The 18,402-nt window shown below is 47.7% G+C and overlaps 1 protein-coding gene across 1 annotated transcript in view; it reads right to left on the bottom strand.

The window, feature by feature from the left end:
- UBTD1 (ubiquitin domain containing 1) overlaps window positions 1–17,952 on the bottom strand; it is a 58,625-nt gene extending 40,673 nt beyond the window's left edge. Inside the window, exon 1 of the mRNA XM_068257914.1 lies at window positions 17,676–17,952. Coding sequence (XP_068114015.1) covers window positions 17,676–17,757 — 82 coding nt within the window. The 5' untranslated portion in view covers window positions 17,758–17,952. The remainder of the gene's footprint in view (window positions 1–17,675) is intronic.
- Window positions 17,953–18,402: the final 450 nt, after the last annotated feature.

Here is an 18,402-nt window from a genome sequence, read left to right as displayed (position 1 = left end):
TTATTACAGAGACTGTGATAGTACAAAGTGCTGCAGTAAGCCAGAACACATTAGAATATCTTTTGGAACTTGTAGGATGATAAAAACAGGATGCAATTTTTGTTACGGAGTCTCTTTAAAGATTTTCTGAAACGCATTCTCAGAAAAAAAAAAAAAAAAATTGTGTTAACACTTCTAACTTTCCTCCTGTTCCAAAGTGCTTAAAAAGCTTTGCCACCCTGGGGGTACTTGGAGAAAATTGCCCAAAGGACTCCTAGGTGGTGGCTTCAGCCAAGAATCTATCCCCGCTCTCTATCCAGCCAGACTTGGAGCAGGCAAACTTCATAGCCGATGTTCATTAGTCCAACTCCAAGCAGCAAAAATTTAAATGCAATTCAAATATGTATCAGCTCAAATTAGCATCCCATTGCTGCTATACGTGGCTGTCCGGCCATTTGCAGATTAGCTAGGTCAGTATTCAAGATGGCCATCCATGTAAAAGTGACCCAATTTGATAATTACCATACTCCAAGTGGAAGTTCATCAGGAAGCAGCAACAGTATTATCTCCCTGCTGTAATTGTCAGTGGATTTCAGCAGAAAAGTGACCGAGTATCAACCGAAGCAGTGTCTCCGCTAGCACTGTACTCATCAATGGCGTAGCTAAGAAGCTGTGGGCCCCAATGCCCCAAGCACTCTATACCTAACAATTGATACGGCGCACCAAAACTTGCCAAGGACAATTACGGTGTCAGAGTTGCAAAAAAGGGGCGGGGAACAGTTTGCCCTGCAACTTCCTTTGTGCAGCAATGTACCAAATAAGAGTCAGCAGGGGCGTAGCAATAGGGGGTGCAGAGGTTGCGACCACATCGTGGCCCTTGGACCAGAGGGGCCCCACAGGGCCCTCCCTCAACTGCAGTATTTGCTCTCTTTTGGTCCTGTGCTCATAATACTCACTTCTATAGATGCTTTGAATAGTGGTATTCATTAACAAGCTGCTCCCCATCCCCTTCTTTCACCTCTGACACTGTAGTTGCCATTGGCAGGTTTTGGTGCGCCGTATCAATTGTTATGTATAGAGTGCTTGGGGGCCCCATTGTAAAACTTGCATCGGGGCCCACAACTCCTTAGCTACGCCACTGAGAGTCAGGTAAACTGGGGAATGATCATTTATTAAATAGTGATTTTAACTTTTTCGATTACCTGGTTAGCATTCTTATTTGTTTACCAGATAAAAATAAAGAATGGATTTGTGATTTTATGCCCGACAGTTACACTTTATATGAACGGATCTTCTCTATGCGTGTAAACAGATTACATAACTCTAGGAAAACCTGCACAGTTCTATCGCCTGTCGGGGATCTGCGGACGTCTACCCGAGCCTCGGAGGTCTTCACAGACATGAGAACGCCAGGGACCCCTCGCCTCGCACGCTGGGGGTCTGCGGACGTCTACCCGAGCCGGAGGTCTTCACAGACACGAGAACGCCAGGGACCCCTCGCCTCGCACGCTGGGGGTCTGCGGACGTCTACCCGAGCAGCGAAGATCTTCACAGACATGAGAACACCACGGACTCCTCACCTCAGGACATAAAGGATGAATGAGTATCAGATTTAAAAAAAAGGTGGAACTTCTAATGTTACAAGAAAGGCATCTCTACTGAGCCGATTCACAAAGCAGAGGAATGTCCGGCACAAAGCTGCTCAGCAAGACAAACGCAAAGCAATTAAGACTCCCTCTTCTAGAATTCTGGAGAACGAAGACAGATGTCAGGGAAGCCACTGCAAACTCCAACGGAATATCTGAGGGCCCATTTCCAGCATGCAAATTCGCATAGGCAATAAAATTGGATGGGGCCGTTTCGACTTGTCAGGATTTCTGAGCGGTTTTGTGTGCAGGAAAAATCTGCACGGCAGAGCCATAAGAACTCGCTCGCTGCACACCGCTAGGCGATTTGCATACAATGTATTTAATAGGAAATTCGCATGCAGTTTCGTATGCGAATTTTCATGGAAATTTGCATAAGATTTCGCATAAAACCAATGTAAAAGCACACAGACACTGACGCTGTTAAATTTGCATACATACAAAAATCTGCAAAAATTTGTATGCGAATTAGTTAACGCGGTTTCCGCGACGATATCGCACAAGTGGAAACAGGCCCTAACAGTGCGGCGGAAGGTTACCGCCAACCGGGAGGTAAACATCCGTCACATTTGCCAAAGATCTCCACCATCTTATCAAGGCAAGAACACAGATCTCAGTTACAACAACGTTTACAACTTAAAACTATAACGACTGTCACATCAGATCTTTAAGATCACCGATGACTCCTGCGCAAAGTACTGTGACCACTTGAAGTCTCGTTCAGGCCCGTTGTGTGCTGTCGCATGACATCACATACCTGCCCGCCAGGAAGATGATCAGGAAGTGCTCGTCATAAGACAATCGCTGGAATCCATCATCCTGGGTCGTGAGGTGAGTATATAGCTTTACAGAAGGAAAAAAAAAACAAACAAAAAAAAAAACACCTCTGGGGAATACTCACCTCGGGAGGGAGAAGCCTCTGGATCCTAATTAGGCTTCCCCTGTCATCCGGGTGTCCCTGCAATCCAGTTCTGCAGCCCCCCCCCCCCGAACAACAGTGAGGTAAATATTTACCTACCACAATCCAGTGCAGGCGCAGTAGCGGCTATCCGTTCGGGCTAAGGTGTAAATAGCCGAGCAAGATCGACCCGCTCTACTGGCCAGGCTCAAAGGACTCCTCCCTGCGCTGTAGAGCGGATACGATCAGGCTCAGCTATTTCCGCCTTAGTCCGAATAGCCGCTACTGCTTGCCAAGTCTGCCCAGTTGCTTTTCAGCAATTGTCGAGGAAGATTTGGTGGAGGCAGCGCTGGAGGATGGGGGAAGCCTCATTGGGACACTGAGGCTTCCCCCTCCTGAGGCAAGTATCGCCTATTGTGAGAGTTTTTTGTTACAGGGTCTGAAAAAACAAAACAAAAAATAAAAAGAAAAACTAATGGCGCACATACGTTTATTAATGGCAAAAGTCAGGACCTTTAAACAGGAAGTGCGAGCTCTCGCGCATGTGCAGTTGCCTCCTACTCCTGCCAGGCAGTAGAGTCAGCGCGACTATGGGAAGGCTACTGCACATGTGCGAGGGTCATTACTTCCGGTTCAAAAGGTCCTGCCTAGTACTGGCCTACTAATCTTATACACTACATGCTATTCCAATGTTGATGCTATTTTATAATGGAGAGAGTGATTTTTTCTCTCATCTCCAGTCCTGCATGCTACGTTTTCCTTGTGTTGCCGGCATCCGGTGAAAAATCACAATCGCAAAATTGGAATTGTATTGCAATTTGCAGTGTAAAGGAAACCTTATAATGTACAAAAGGGAGTCGGGGGGGTGAATAGAATGGCCACAGGATGCCATTAGTAACAGAAGTATGCGCCACATTACACAGTTTATTGGTCTCGGATGTCCTTTAAAGGTTGAATCAGGTCACTTTGGCGCGCTCTTCCCCGCGCCTGACCTGGGCGCCATCATCAACGCAATATTAATGCAGTAGGATTAGCCATAGTATGCCAGGGGAGGGGGGGGGGCCACATAAGTAGATACATACTTGATCTACTTACATAACACGTATTGTACTGTCCACGTTTTGATTTCAGTGAATGTTATATAGTAAATGACAAGAATTCTGTTCCTGGTGGGGGCCATGTCTTTTGCCCACAGTTTGAGGCTAAATCCTGATGTCATTTCTGCCCTTTACTTTTTTCTTTTCTCCTCCAATCGCTGAGTCACTTCAGCCTTGCTTGTAAACACAAGTGAGCTGGGGATCATGTTTCAGATAGGCAGCTAGGCAGGTAAATTGAAGAGGAGGAATATAGCCTAGATAAAAAGAACCCCCAGCAAGCAACTGTTTGGCACTGACTATTAAAGGGCCAGTGCTCCTTAAGTATGTGATCACTCCAAATCATAATAGCAGAACTTTTTTTGAATGCAGGATTAGCATCCCTGGCAACTGCTCACCACTGCTGCCTGGCAACTGCTTGCTGAGTACACAGCTCAACAGTCCATGGAAAGGAGGCCTAAAAGCTGTCCAGAGAAGGAGTCTCTCGCACTGACTGTGGAAGAGATCTCCATAGAGTAGGGGCTGCATAGGAAAACGCCTGAGCACTAAATTATTTTTTTAAATGACCTCTGCCGTGAAAATCTTAATTTAAAATATCTGTAAACCTATACAAATAAAAAGTAGGTTTCTTCCAGAGTAAAGTGAGCCATAAATTACTTTTCTCATATGTTGCTGTCACTTACAGTAGTGAATGGCAGTTGCTCCAGCCAACTGCAAAAAAAAAAAAAAAAAAAGGGTTTACAGTGAGCAGGGAGGCCTGGCCAGTATCTTTGTATGAATCTTTTTCAGGGAGTGTCTTTATAAAGACTACAGGCCATGCTGAGAATCCCCTATGGAGAGATGGACTAGCCCAAAACCTGTCGGTTATGTCAGATTTCTACTACCTACTGTAAGTGACAGCAACATAGGAGAAAAGTAATTTATGGCTCATTTTACTCTGGAAGAAAACATACAAATAAAAAAGTATGTGTTTTAAATTTTAAGATTTTCATGACAGTTCCTCTTTAAGTGGATCACAGGTAAGCACGGCTGGACACACCGGCAGACGAGACGCAGTCACAGCCAGGCATGGCTGGACACACACCGGCAGATGAGAGGCAGTCACAGCCAGGCATGGCTGGACACACACCGGCAGACGAGACGCAGTCACAGGCAGGCATGGCTGGACACACACCGGCAGATGAGAGGCAGTCACAGGCAAACATGGCTGGACACACCGACAGACGGTACGCAGTCACAGCCAGGCATGGCTGGACACACCGGCAGATGAGAGGCAGTCACAGGCAGGCATGGCTGGACACACACCGGCAGACGGTACGCAGTCACAGGCAGGCATCGCTGGTGTCAGAAGCCCGAGTGCCTCCCAGGCAGGTTCCAGAAAGCGGACGATACTTGGGTGGTGACCGGTAGTAAATAGCAGGGATTTGTCATTCCCTTCCAATACAAATATTTGCTTTAATATTTAATATCAAACACTACAGTACGGCCGCTTCACAAACATTCCAAGGGTGGAATGCAGCGCACGGAGTCTATTAGCACGCCGCGTACAGTACTGAACAAGAACGCTTTCAACGCCTTCAGTGACTATTAACCAGGGTAATGCTGCGCACGACAGATACAGATCACACAAGACATTTAAAAATCATGATTCCCAAACAAACGATTTCAAACTGCAGCAAGCCAAGAATTCCCACAATTGTCAGTGACCTCAGGGGTCACTGACAATACATAACGCTTAGCAAAACTCTCGTAGTGTGAAAAAACCCTTATGCTGGGCATACACGGCACGTTTTTTGCCGCTAGATTCTCCCATCCAACCGATTCTGCAGTCAAGTCTCATCTTCTGTTTTTATCTTTTTCCATTCACTGCTATCACAAATTGAGCGGCAAAACGATCGGGCGGGAGATCGGACATGTTAGAAAATTATCTATTGAGCCATCTAAATGGCTCAAAATCTAACTGTGTATTCCCAGTGTATAATGCTGGGAATACACCCTAAGGTTTTACAGCAGATGGTTCGATAGATAATGTCTGACATGTTCGATCGTTTTTCTGAACAATTTCTGATAGGAGTGAATGGAAATTAAAGAGTAACTGTCAGGCTACAAAAGCTAATTTAAACCTCTATTCTCCTGTGAAAAAAAATAAAAAAATTATAATAATAATAATAATAATAATAATGTTTGAAAATAAGATTGGACAGTAAATCGACTGAAAAATCTCATCGGGTATTCCCAGCATAAGGTTCATACACACATGCAACTTTTCCATCCAACTAGCGCCCAAACTTGGTCTGTTGGGTGATAGTTGGGTGTGTGATAAAAGACTAGATGATTGACAGATAATAGGCAGTTTGCCCAACAGGCAGATGAACTCTTGCTACTGTTGGACTAATATCTTGCAGGTGGCCACATGTGTACAAATTATTTGAACTACTTGTACTTGTTTTGAACGCAGCATACATGCAGTCCGGCATTACGAGTTGGCGTTCACAGAATGCAAATGAGTTGGCCGTTCAGTAGGTTGGTGCGTGGAAAATACAAGTCATACTGAAAAGTTGCACGTGTGTACGAGCCTTTAACGATGACAGTACTCTGAAGTACAGACTGTACTGTATAAAAGGGTTATGGATTCCAAAATTACAGCAAGAAATGGGCCAGTCCAAAGACTGCTAGCCCATCTAATTGCCCCACTTTAAAAATGTGCATAAAATTACCATACGATTTGCATCAACAAAATTAGTAGCACTAAAAGGAATACCGGAACTTATGTTCGGATTTACACCACCCAAAACACTCGTGATTGAGGGTGAGATTCTGCCCTGGTCACTGTGGATAAACCTAAACACAGGGGCTTCTAGTCTGGCTATCAGTCAGTCCCATGTAGAAGATCTGCATCTGTGTGCATTTGTTTTAACTTGCTTTAAAAGGACAACTGAAGTGAAAGTTATGTGGAGGCTGCCATATTTTGTTTCCTTTTAGAGTGAACCTCCAGACTAAATCTACTCAGCAGCACTGAAAAGACTTGATGTTTCTTTAACAGAACTTTGTTTTTCTTACCTAAGCCTCATTTTTAGCTGCACAGAAGAAAACTGCCCGGGCATTTTTCCCCTAATGCTGTGCAGAGCATGATGGGATTTCTGATCTTGTTCTGCTGTTTTGGTGCAATTTTTTTGTTTTTAATTTTTAATTTGAGATTTGAAGCCTAGCGCGCACAGCTGGGAGGGGTGATCAGGACACAGGACAGTTGGAACTGTGTCTCGTGCTCCCTGTCACCTCCTTTCAACCAAAAAGATGGCTGCCCCCATGAAATCACAAACCTATTTGCCTGTAGGGCAGGATGGGTAAGAGATTAGGTTACCTATCTATTTTAATTAACATAACTAATATAACTGAATGACAGTATGTTTGTTTGTTTAGGCTGAAGTTCCCCTTTAAGCAATACCAGTTGCCTGGCTGTCCTGCTGAGCCTCTACCTCTAATACTTTTAGCCACAGCCCCTGAACAAGCATGCAGCAGATCAGGTGTTTCTGACATTGTCAGATCTGACAAGATTAGCTGCATGCACGTTTCTAGTGTTATTCAGACACTACTGCAGCCAAATAGACCAGCAGGACAGCCAGGCAACTGGCATTGTTTACAAGGAAATATAGCAGCCTCCATATATCGCTCACTTCAGTTGTCCTTTGCCGTGCCCAAATATTTACTCAATTTTACTGTCCGATCATTTCATCAAATTGACAGAGAACCAATTACGTTCCATTCTGCTCAATCGATAGAAATCAGCAGATAGCTGCCTGAATCCGCAAATTTGACAGAGCAGGCCGGAAAAGAGTGGTTGATTGTGAAGGAATCGCGTAATGTTCACATGATTTCGATTTGATTTCCGGTGACATTTACTTTCAATTGACCAATAATGTAGATCGCTTAATCTCTCTATGTAAAAAAACTGGGTAACGTGGGCAACTTTAGTAACTGATTTGCTGATGATGACACAGACACGTGAGTCACACAATGGCAGCCATGCAGAGATTACACACACCGCGTATACTTATTTAGAGACAGACAAACGCCTGTACAGGTGAGTAATTTCCTGCTTGGTTACATTGCACAGAATGAGGCCTGTCACCTCCATGTGCCGTCCTCAGCCTCCAGGCATGGTTTACCAGTCGCTGGGGATTCCGCGTGAACAATGTCACACGTGGACGTTTAATATCGGGTGTGCCTACAGATTAGCATATGGAAACACTATCATCGCACCGCGGTAACATTCACTTACATGGAACTGGTATGGCGAGAATGTGAGCAGGGTTTCTGTTCTGCAGTTCTGTGTATATTCAGATGGAGATCGTTCTGCCTGAAGTCTGTAAAGCTACGTACACACATACGACAACGATCGTTCATTGTGAACGAATTTTTAATTGAAAGAACGACCTAAATAAAGTTAGCTTTTAAAGGTGTGTAACGATCTGATCGTTACATCACATAAAGCAACTATTGCGCTTGCGCATATAAATGAAAAGTTCCATGGAGAAATAGCGAAATGCGTATGTCAAGCCTAGTATGAACGTCAGTTTTCCAACGATTTACTACTTTTGCTAACGATCGTCATTGGAAAAAATCCGCCAAGCTAGATCACTCCTTTTTAACGATCTAGCTCGTCCGTTGTTAGACTTAATGGTCGTTGGATTTTTTTTTTTAAACTATCGTCGTTTGAAACGATCGATCCCCGATCATTTCAAACGACTATACGATCATTTCAAATCACTATAGTCGCATGTGTGTACGCACCTTAAGGCATATAACGATCCTTCCGTGATATACAGAGCAACCCAACTTCAACCATCAGCGGTAACGCAGCACCTAAATAGGACAACATATAAAACTAACGTCACCATAAGGCAGCTTCAGGGCCAGTTCAAGAAACAATGGGGCCCCTGAGGGAAAACGGCACCCTCCCCCCTGGAAAATGACTACATTATGGCTGAAGGTGGAAACTTAAGGTCTAATTTCTAGCGAAAAAAAAATCGATGAGCAATCAGAAATTCTGATCGGTTGGTTGTAAATCTCCGTACAAGTCACAGGAGAATGGGTTCCGGGGAGAAAGATCACTTGAACGTTAGGATAAAAGATCTTTTTAGCAGAAGATTGACCATAACAGCCGACATTGACCTTTTTATCCAACCAAAGCGAGATGCCGACCGTTACCTCGAATGGGGATTGAATAAAGGTTTATAGGGATAAGATCAGACAGATTTCCAAACCTAGTCAAGTGAAACTGCCAAAACAGGCTTACTCTGTTATGCTAGCTACACACAATAAGATTTTCTGCCAGATCGATTATTTCCAACAGATCTGATCTTCGATGGATTTTTCCCTTCAATGCCAATGGAAAAACATCGGAAATCAGATATGCTGGAAATAAACGATCTACCAGAAAATCTCATTGTGTGTGCCTAGCATTACAGACAGCAGGGCTAATAACAGAGCCTTGAGGGACCAACAGGAATTCAAAGAAAGCGGGCCTAATGGCGGAGACTTGAGGCAACACAGCGGATAAAACCATTCTAGCATCAGTAAATGGCCTTTTACACACAGGAGGCAATGCATCCATGTGTAAGGGATCTAGGATGGTTCATTACACCAACTAGAATTGTAAGAAATACGAACGGCCTCTGGCAAAGTAAAAACCGCCCAAGAATCATTAAAATAAAGCAAAGCACACGTTAAAGGCAAGTTAAGCTTCAATCAATACACTTTCACCCAAAATGATTGATCATCATTAGCTAAAGGTAAGGTGCCCACGGATAGTTCCCTATGGATTAAAGTTCGAGGTTGAACACTGTACAGACAGCCTAAAGGCCATCAAAGCCTTCTGTTGCCATGGTGCAGGGAGGAGGAACAACAAGTAGCAGACTAGCAACACCTTCTGTTGCCATAGTGCAGGGAGGAGGGACGATGAATAACACCTTCTGTTGCCATGGTGCAGGGAGGAAGGTCAATGAGTGAGAGCGGACAAAGTAAGGATACAAAAATTAGAGCTCATACTGCACTCCAGAACTCGGAGACGCATCTGCCCACCATGCATAAGGTGGATTCTTTCAGAGACTGTCCTGACCAGCTGCGTCAACCAAGAACCACCTAGCCTGTGAAAAAGGTGTGAAGGCGTGTCCACACGCAAACTCACCAGCAGAGACTTTACCTCTCAGGCGACAGATCAGGGCAGAGTTCTATACTGATACCTGCTTGTGCACCTCTGCTTAGTGCGCACAGAAACCCGTATACATCACAGAACAAAGGTTACACCTTATCTTACAGCACGCCACTAAAGCGTAAAGCTTGCCTCTATTTTTCCTCAAGTAATGGCTTTTACACACGAGCCTCATCGCCGACACGCACAGGAGGCAATCCTCATCTCATCACCCTTGTTTATTGACTGCACACGGAGGGGGTAACTGCTGCAGTATCTCGCCAACGCCTGGGACATGCATAGGATTGGAAACATTCTGACAATTCACCATCTCTAATTGAAAATGGTCTCATCTCTGTACTATAGCCTGGTACACACCAATTTTGACTGGCCATTGGACAATTTGACCACCTCCATGTAATTATAAGGGTCAGAATTAGACCACTATGAACAGATTATGTAGGCAAGGGCTGGTTCGCACTGGGGTGTTTCAGTGCTCTGCTAATCGCTGGTGATCAAAGCGCCGCGATCATTCTCACTGCAGTGTTTGCAACTGGCAAAAAACGCAATCGTGCCAAATTCAGCAGTTTGGCAATTTGACTGATTCTCTTAAACGGGAATCATAAATCAAGGCAAACTTTGCACTCCGAGTGTGAACCAGCACTCATTCAACAGGTGGTAGTAAATTGGTCAGTGATAGGCCAATAAAAATATAAGGTGCATAACAACTTTTAGGGCCCATTCAGTGCTAGTGTTATAGCAGGGCTCTCACTGCCGCGATTGGTGTCGATCGCAAAAAGTGTTCCCTGCAGCTTTTTGCGGCGATTCTGGAGCGATCGAGGTACAGTGATTAATAAAGCGCTGACCGCGATCGCTCTGATACGTGGAAGTGTCCAGTGATTTAACCGTGCTAATCACGGTAAAAATCACTCACGCAAAACGGTAGGGATCAGCACTTTGCACTTTTAGATGTAAACAGGGCCATCAGTCTAGTACACACATCCAATTTTGATGGGCCAAAATTGGGACTCAACACCTTTGGGTGGCAGTTCAGGACAGAGTGCTGCATCACAATCACTGAAAGTAAATTGTTCTGCAAAACAGTTTTACACAGTGATGTCATGCTGCTATGGCGACGCAAAAATTGACAGTAAATGCAAACATTTTCCAAAACGCATTCAATCGCGTATGTGAATTGGGATGTGAAGTGTACAGTATACTAGTGGGAAACACACCCCACCTGCATTCCATCACTTCTCCCCATGTAAGCCCAACACCCATAATGCATTGCAGGAATCAGCGCGGTGGAAGTGTCAGTTTCCCAGGCTGGGTTCTCTGTCTGCATGCAGCATCTATGAGTTTCCATCACCCTCCTACATGCCAGGAAGCAGCCTCAAGGTACACTACACGCAGTATACTCACCCTGGGGGTACCCAACGTCTCATAATTAGGATGGGTTCACACTGACACACAGATCGCGCCACTTGCCGCAGTGGGTTCACCCTGGTGGAGAAACAGACCGATTGACAGATCTTGAACACAGTAATTCTATACGCGACATGTCTGATGCAGTGAACACACTGAACGAGGGGTTCTGGCAGTAGAGGACAGCACTGCATCTATCCCCATGCATGTCACAAATCCATTATAGTGTGAACAAAACCTTCAGGCCTGTACACACACTAGACTGATGGGGATCAGGAGCCAAACCCTTAGGCGGCAATCGCAGCACCAAGGAGGTGCAAATGCATAGCGTGACGCGTTCTCTTGCAATGCGAGGGGAGGGAGGGCAGAGGGCCCCGCAGCCAAATGCAGATGGGATGTCACGTAGGGGCCAGGGTGACCGGGGACAATAGATCCATCGGTCAGCCTCATTGATCCCACTGGCAGATCGCTGGCCGGTCAAGGCTGCTGTACACACGCCAGATTATTGAACGATCTTTATAGTCCACCTCAACTGGATTTTAATCTAGCATGTGTACTGTACAGGCCTTTATGAGTTTGGGGATTACCCTCCCTGGCGGTAACCCTGAACCTACGCTCGGGCTAGCAGCTGCAGAGACTCACATGGCCTCTGGAGTTTTTTTTTTTTTTTTTTTTTTTTTTTAAATAAAATCTGTTGTATATGCTTAAGCTAGCTCTTGGCTAGTTAACTATGTCCCCCAGGTTTTGCCACACTCCACCGATCCCCGCCGTAATACGTACCACCCCCCCCCCCCCCCCCAAGGATCCCGCAGACTTCCAATCAGCTCCAGGCTTCGCTATGGGGAGGATCGGGCCTGCGCATGACATGTCCAATCGTCGCTACAGCGACAAGTGAAGCTGCGCCTCTCGCGGGATCGCGAAGGGGTAAATATTGCCGGAGGCGATCGGGGGTTTACAAGTGTTCCAAACAACTTTTTGGCAAGGGGGGGCGGGGGGGGGGGGGGGGGGACTGCTGTAAAGAACAGTAGGGACATTAGACCACGTTAGACAAGTACTTTCCAAATGTCACCCAATTCACCAGTCACAAATCACCAAACATCCCTATTCAGCAACTGTAGATTCGCATTCAGTTACATAGTTATTTTGGTTGAAAAAAGACATACGTCCATCGAGTTCAACCAGTATAAAGTACAGTGAATACCAACATTTGCACAGAGCCAAACAATGAAGTTCCCAGCTTCACCAATCCGTATGCCCAAACAAACTGCAGAACCCAGCAATGCAAGCCGACAGCACTCCCTGTACAGAACACTAGCAAAAAGTTCTAAATCACTTTCAAAGTCATCAGAAATCCCTGTACAAAATAAACAAAAATGCACCACCACTCCAGAAGCGCTTCGCACGTGTCTTTCAACTTCTAATGGGCCCGGGCCTTACCAGCGGCCACTTCTACATACACCCGCTGTACTAATATACTGCTGCGCCCATTCCTCCAGAGAGCAGGCATTAACCATCCAATCAGTGGCACACCTGCACCACGACAAGTGCCATAATGACACCTTAGTGTTGGCGTCTGCACTATTCCTAGCTGCCAATCATTCCCAATGCCCTTCAGATTTAAGAAAGCAAAACCTCACTTGCAGGACTTTTTTGGTAGAAGTGATATTTTTAGTTTGACATTCCCAATTTCCATCCAGGGGAACTGGAAGCGGCGGGCGCTGAAGGCCCCCCCGGGGGAACTGGAAGCGGCGGGCGCTGAAGGCCCCCCCGGGGGAACTGGAAGCGGCGGGCGCTGAAGGCCCCCCCGGGGGAACTGGAAGCGGCGGGAGCTGAAGGCCCCCCCGGGGGAACTGGAAGCGGCGGGAGCTGAAGGCCCCCCCGGGGGAACTGGAAGCGGCGGGAGCTGAAGGCCCCCCCGGGGGAACTGGAAGCGGCGGGAGCTGAAGGCCCCCCCGGGGGAACTGGAAGCGGCGGGAGCTGAAGGCCCCCCCGGGGGAACTGGAAGCGGCGGGAGCTGAAGGCCCCCCCGGGGGAACTGGAAGCGGCGGGAGCTGAAGGCCCCCCCGGGGGAACTGGAAGCGGCGGGAGCTGAAGGCCCTCCCGGGGGAACTGGAAGCGGCGGGAGCTGAAGGCCCTCCCGGGGGAACTGGAAGCGGCGGGAGCTGAAGGCCCTCCCGGGGGAACTGGAAGCGGCGGGAGCTGAAGGCCCTCCCGGGGGAACTGGAAGCGGCGGGAGCTGAAGGCCCTCCCGGGGGAACTGGAAGCGGCGGGCGCTGAAGGCCCTCCCGGGGGAACTGGAAGCGGCGGGCGCTGAAGGCCCTCCCGGGGGAACTGGAAGCGGCGGGCGCTGAAGGCCCTCCCGGGGGAACTGGAAGCGGCGGGCGCTGAAGGCCCTCCCGGGGGAACTGGAAGCGGCGGGCGCTGAATGATTGGCAGCTTGGTCAGGGTGTACTCATACGGATAGATGAATGCGTTGCGCTCACAGCTTGTCGATTGATCATGTGGACAAGCCAGGAACTCAGCCCACATGGTTGGGTGGCACCTGTCCCAATGTACGCTGGAGTGGGCAGCAGCATGTGGACAGGCACTCAGCACGCATGGCAGGGTGGCTCCTATTCCAGGACTACCCCCCCCCCTCCCAGATATTCAATGAGCGGCAAACAAGCAAATGTGAATTGAGCATGCGCAAGTTTCAAACCACACATGCGAAGTTCAAAAGTGCCCACGCATCTCCGGGGAACATCCAGGAGGGTATCTGACTGAGGGAGCCAGGCGATCACTGACAGCTCGGGGCCGACACCAAAGAGGAGCAGCAGGTAATGTACCCCACCAAAAGGCTGATGTCACAATGCTTTTCTCATTTTAGAAAAACTTTAAAATGAACCAAAAACTGAGAAGGATGTGGATTTTTACTTTATATAAAACAAAAACAAAATAACAACAACAAAAAAAAAAAAAAAGTTGCCTGGCAGTCCTGCTGATCCTGTGTCTAATACTTTTAGCCACAGCCCCTGAACAACCATGCACTGAAGTCAGACTGGATTAGCTGCATGCTTTTTTCGGGTGTGTAATTCAGACACTACTGCAGTCAAAGAGATCAGCAGGACTGCCAGGCAACTGGAATTGTTTAAAGAGAGCCTGAACTGAAAATAAAAAAAAAATAAAAAATAAAAAGTCAAAATAACGATACACAGGTCATACTTACTTCCTGTGAAGTCTTCTCAATCTCTTTCTCCTCTCCCGCGTCCTGTTTGTCCACTTTGATCAAAGGATTTCTCCTTCCTCCATTTTAAAAATGACCGTTACCCCATAACAGCTTCCTGGTCAGCACACTGATAAACTGTAATATTGCCCACTTGAGCCATAGGGAAACATGAACATTACCTTGCACATTCAGTTGTAACTGACAGCGGCTGATATAGAACTGTCAGGAACTGGAATATTTCAGTTCTGACAAAATCTTGTCAGAACTGGAAGGGATCACTGTAAGAAGAAAAGGGTGAGTTTCTGAGAGGGACTGACGGTGAGGTTAGTATGTAATATTCATTTGCAGCTACGTCATGTGGTTATTATAAATAAATAATTTTCCTCGCTTCAGGTTCCCTTTAAAAATGGTAACAGCCATATCACTCTCAGTTAAGAGGGACTCTGAGCAGTACCCTATAGTAAAAAAAAAACAATTTCACTTACCTGGGACTTCCTCCAGCCCACCGTAGGCTGCGAGGTCCCTCATCATCCTCCTGGCCGCGTCCCTCCGGCAGATCTGTTACCAGCAACATCTGGTATCGGGACAGCTGTTACTGTTTCCAGATGCTCCGCGTCATCAGACGTGACAGTCCTGCGCATACGCGGTTTCGAGTTTAAAAACCCGCGCATGGGCAGGACTGTCACGTCTGCTGCCACGATGACGCAGAGCATCTGGAAAAGGAAGAGCTGGCCCGACACCCAGTGTTGCCGGTAACAGATCCGCAGGAGGGACACGGCCAGGACGGCGATGACGCAGAGCCTCTGGAACCAGGAAGAGCCGGCGCGGGTGTCGCCAGTAACGGATTCCGTCAGAGGGACAAGGCCAGCAGCCAGGAGGACCTCGCAGCCTACGGTGGGCTGGAGGAAGCCCCAGGTAAGTGAAATTTTTTGGTTATAGGGTACTGTTCAGAGTCCCTTTAAAGAATCATTCGTGGCACTAAGCAGGAAACCTCATAGGGGAACTCCGCTAACAGGATTGGGTGGACAGCTCCCTCTCAAACGGCTAGGTCTCAGATAGGTGATAGTAAACCACACCCACACCATTCAGCCAATCACAACGCTTCATGCTGCGATTAGATTTCCTATGAGGGTTCCAGCTGGGAGCCCATTAATGGTACCATTTTTCCTTCTGATTCGAGCTTCTGACAGCACCATCCGGAACACAGAAACCAATGGTGAACGGAAGGCACAGAACACTGCCTACAAAAACCTGACGTTCTACCCAACTTCATATGCATATCCAAGCGGCCATTTCGGATGGGGACACATGGGCCAAGCATGTCTGGAGTGGAGCAGCAGTGAGACGTGCTGGAGCTGTTTGGCAGAATGTCGGAGGTGGAGGTGAGGCCTACAGCGGAGGAACCTGATTCTACAGGTGCACCTTCTGACCCCAACATTTTTTTTATTTAAATTTAACTATTTTTTGCCCACAGATCCGGATGGCAGCCTGATGCATGCCTGATACAAACGGACCGGATCCGGATCAGAATCGTACGGTTCTGATCAGGACCTGATCCGATCAGGATCCGGTCCGTTTACTTACCAAAACGCAAGTGTGAACGGGGCCTTCAAAAGTACTGCATGCTGCTACATTTTTTTAATCTGAATCAAAACAAAAACAAAAAAATTGGGAATCACATGCAGTGTGCATAAGGCCTAAATCGTTCTGTTAATGGGAACAGTCGAAACCTTGAGGATCTATGCTTACCTAGGGCTTCATCCAGCCCATCTGTTCCTCGACGCAGCTCTGCTCCCCACCAGCGTACCAGAATCCCTGGAAAAGTGCGCGGCCGCGTCGGTCGTGCTCATGTGCAGAAGTACTGCGCCTGCGCAGAACGCCCCCTGGCTACAAGAGCGCGAGCGACATGGGCACACGCAGAAGACATCTGCAACCGAGGGGACTCCGGGACGGTGGAACTGCGGCAAGGGACAGATCAGCTGCCAGGATTTTTTTTTGTTTTGTTTAATACCCCGGACCTGTCCTTTACCAGGGCAGACTGCGGCAGAACAGACAAGGGAACCCAGACTACAGGGGGCTGGAGGAAGCCCCAGGTAGAGTATAAATACTGTTACATTTGTCTCAAATACATTTTCAAAATTAAGTAGTCAATAACAAACAAAAAACAGTCCCAGGCCAGGGCCCAGTTAAGCTGTCACTAATTCCAGTTCCTACAGGAGAGTGTAATCCACAAAAGTAAGTGAAGACCATACTTCTACATGGCTGCAGGAAGGGCCTCCTGACTTATTGAAAAGCAGACCTGAACTCAAAACTTCCACTTTGCTCTAAAAGATAAGTAACAGCATATTAAACTTTACAGAAAAAACATCTTTGTTACAGCTGATACAAATCCTGCAATAAATCTGCAGTGTGTCTAATTCCTGCTTTCATGGAAGCAGACATGGGGTTAACATGCTGTGATTACAAATCAGTAGCTGCTCTGCCGAGGCAGCCAGCTGACACAGCTAAGGGATCAAATGACACTGGTGATTAGTCACAGATGAGGGAATTAAAGTTCAAGTCCACTTTAAAGGCACAGAGTGCTGATTACTTCCCCAGCACTAACACACAGGAGCTGAGTACAGTACTTACATCCCACAAATTGTTATTAGGGCTCCCTTTAAAATACTGACATCTGAAATATGCAGGTTCCAGGGCTTCATACACAAAATTAGTGCCTAAACTCCAACTAACCAGCCTAAAGATCTGTACAAGTCATGAGTCGGTAATTACAGGGCTGCCCACCCCATATCCATGTTACAGGGCTGCCCACCCCCATATCCATGTTACAGGGCTGCCCACCCCAATATCCATGTTACAGGGCTGCCCACCCCAATATCCATGTTACAGGGCTGCCCACCCCAATATCCATGTTACAGGGCTGCCCACCCCAATATCCATGTTACAGGGCTGCCCACCCCAATATCCATGTTACAGGGCTGCCCACCCCAATATCCATGTTACAGGGCTGCCCGCCCCATATCCATGTTAAAGGGCTACTCACTGCTGTCCCTGTTACAGGGCTAGTCACAGATACCCATGTTACAGGGGTGCTCACACTGCTATCCATGTAACAGAGCTGCTCACACTTATCCATGTTACAGGGCAGCTCACAGAGCGGCTCAGACAGTTATCCATGTTCCAGGGCCAGAAGTGACGGTCTTGCTGCCGCTCTCGGAACTTTAGCGGCGGCACTTACCAGCTCTCTTGCGGGGGTTCCCGGCAGCCCGGCTCCTCTGGCCGCTGTTGTCACCCCGGTGTCTCGCCATGCAGCCCCCCATGGCTCGTGTGCGGGGGGGAGGAGCTATGCGGGGCCCCCAGGGGTCCCTCTCCCCATCCCTGCTCTCCGGCTCCTGTCCTGTGTCCGCCGTACCCGGGGATCGCTCAGCGCAGCCGCTTCTCTCTTCTCCTCCCGCCGCTCAGCCGCTTGTTTCCTAATCAGTGTTTGTTGGGAAATATTTCCCCAGCACAGCTCCGCCCCGCCCACTCCAACGGCCCCGCCCACAACGTAACTCCCCGCCCCTCCCTCCAATCCAGGTGAGCATGTGATACCCGCCGCTCACTACACGCCATTAACCCCTATATAACCAGCACTGCCCGGCCATTAACCCCTATATAACCAGCGCTGCCCAGCCATTAACCCCTATATAACCAGCACTACCCGGCCACTAACCCCTATATAACCAGCACTGCTCAGCCATTAACCCCTATATAACCAGCACTGCCCGGCCATTAACCCCTATATAACCAGCACTGCCCGGCCATTAACCCCTATATAACCAGCACTGCCCGGCCACTAACCCCTATATAACCAGCGCTGCCCAGTCATTAACCCCTATATAACCAGCACTGCCCGGCCACTAACCCCTATATAACCAGCGCTGCCCAGTCATTAACCCCTATATAACCAGCACTGCCCGGCCATT

Source organism: Hyperolius riggenbachi, chromosome 10 (assembly GCF_040937935.1).
Source record: "Hyperolius riggenbachi isolate aHypRig1 chromosome 10, aHypRig1.pri, whole genome shotgun sequence".
Lineage (NCBI taxonomy): Eukaryota > Metazoa > Chordata > Amphibia > Anura > Hyperoliidae > Hyperolius > Hyperolius riggenbachi.
This window is presented reverse-complemented; position numbering and strand designations above follow the sequence as displayed.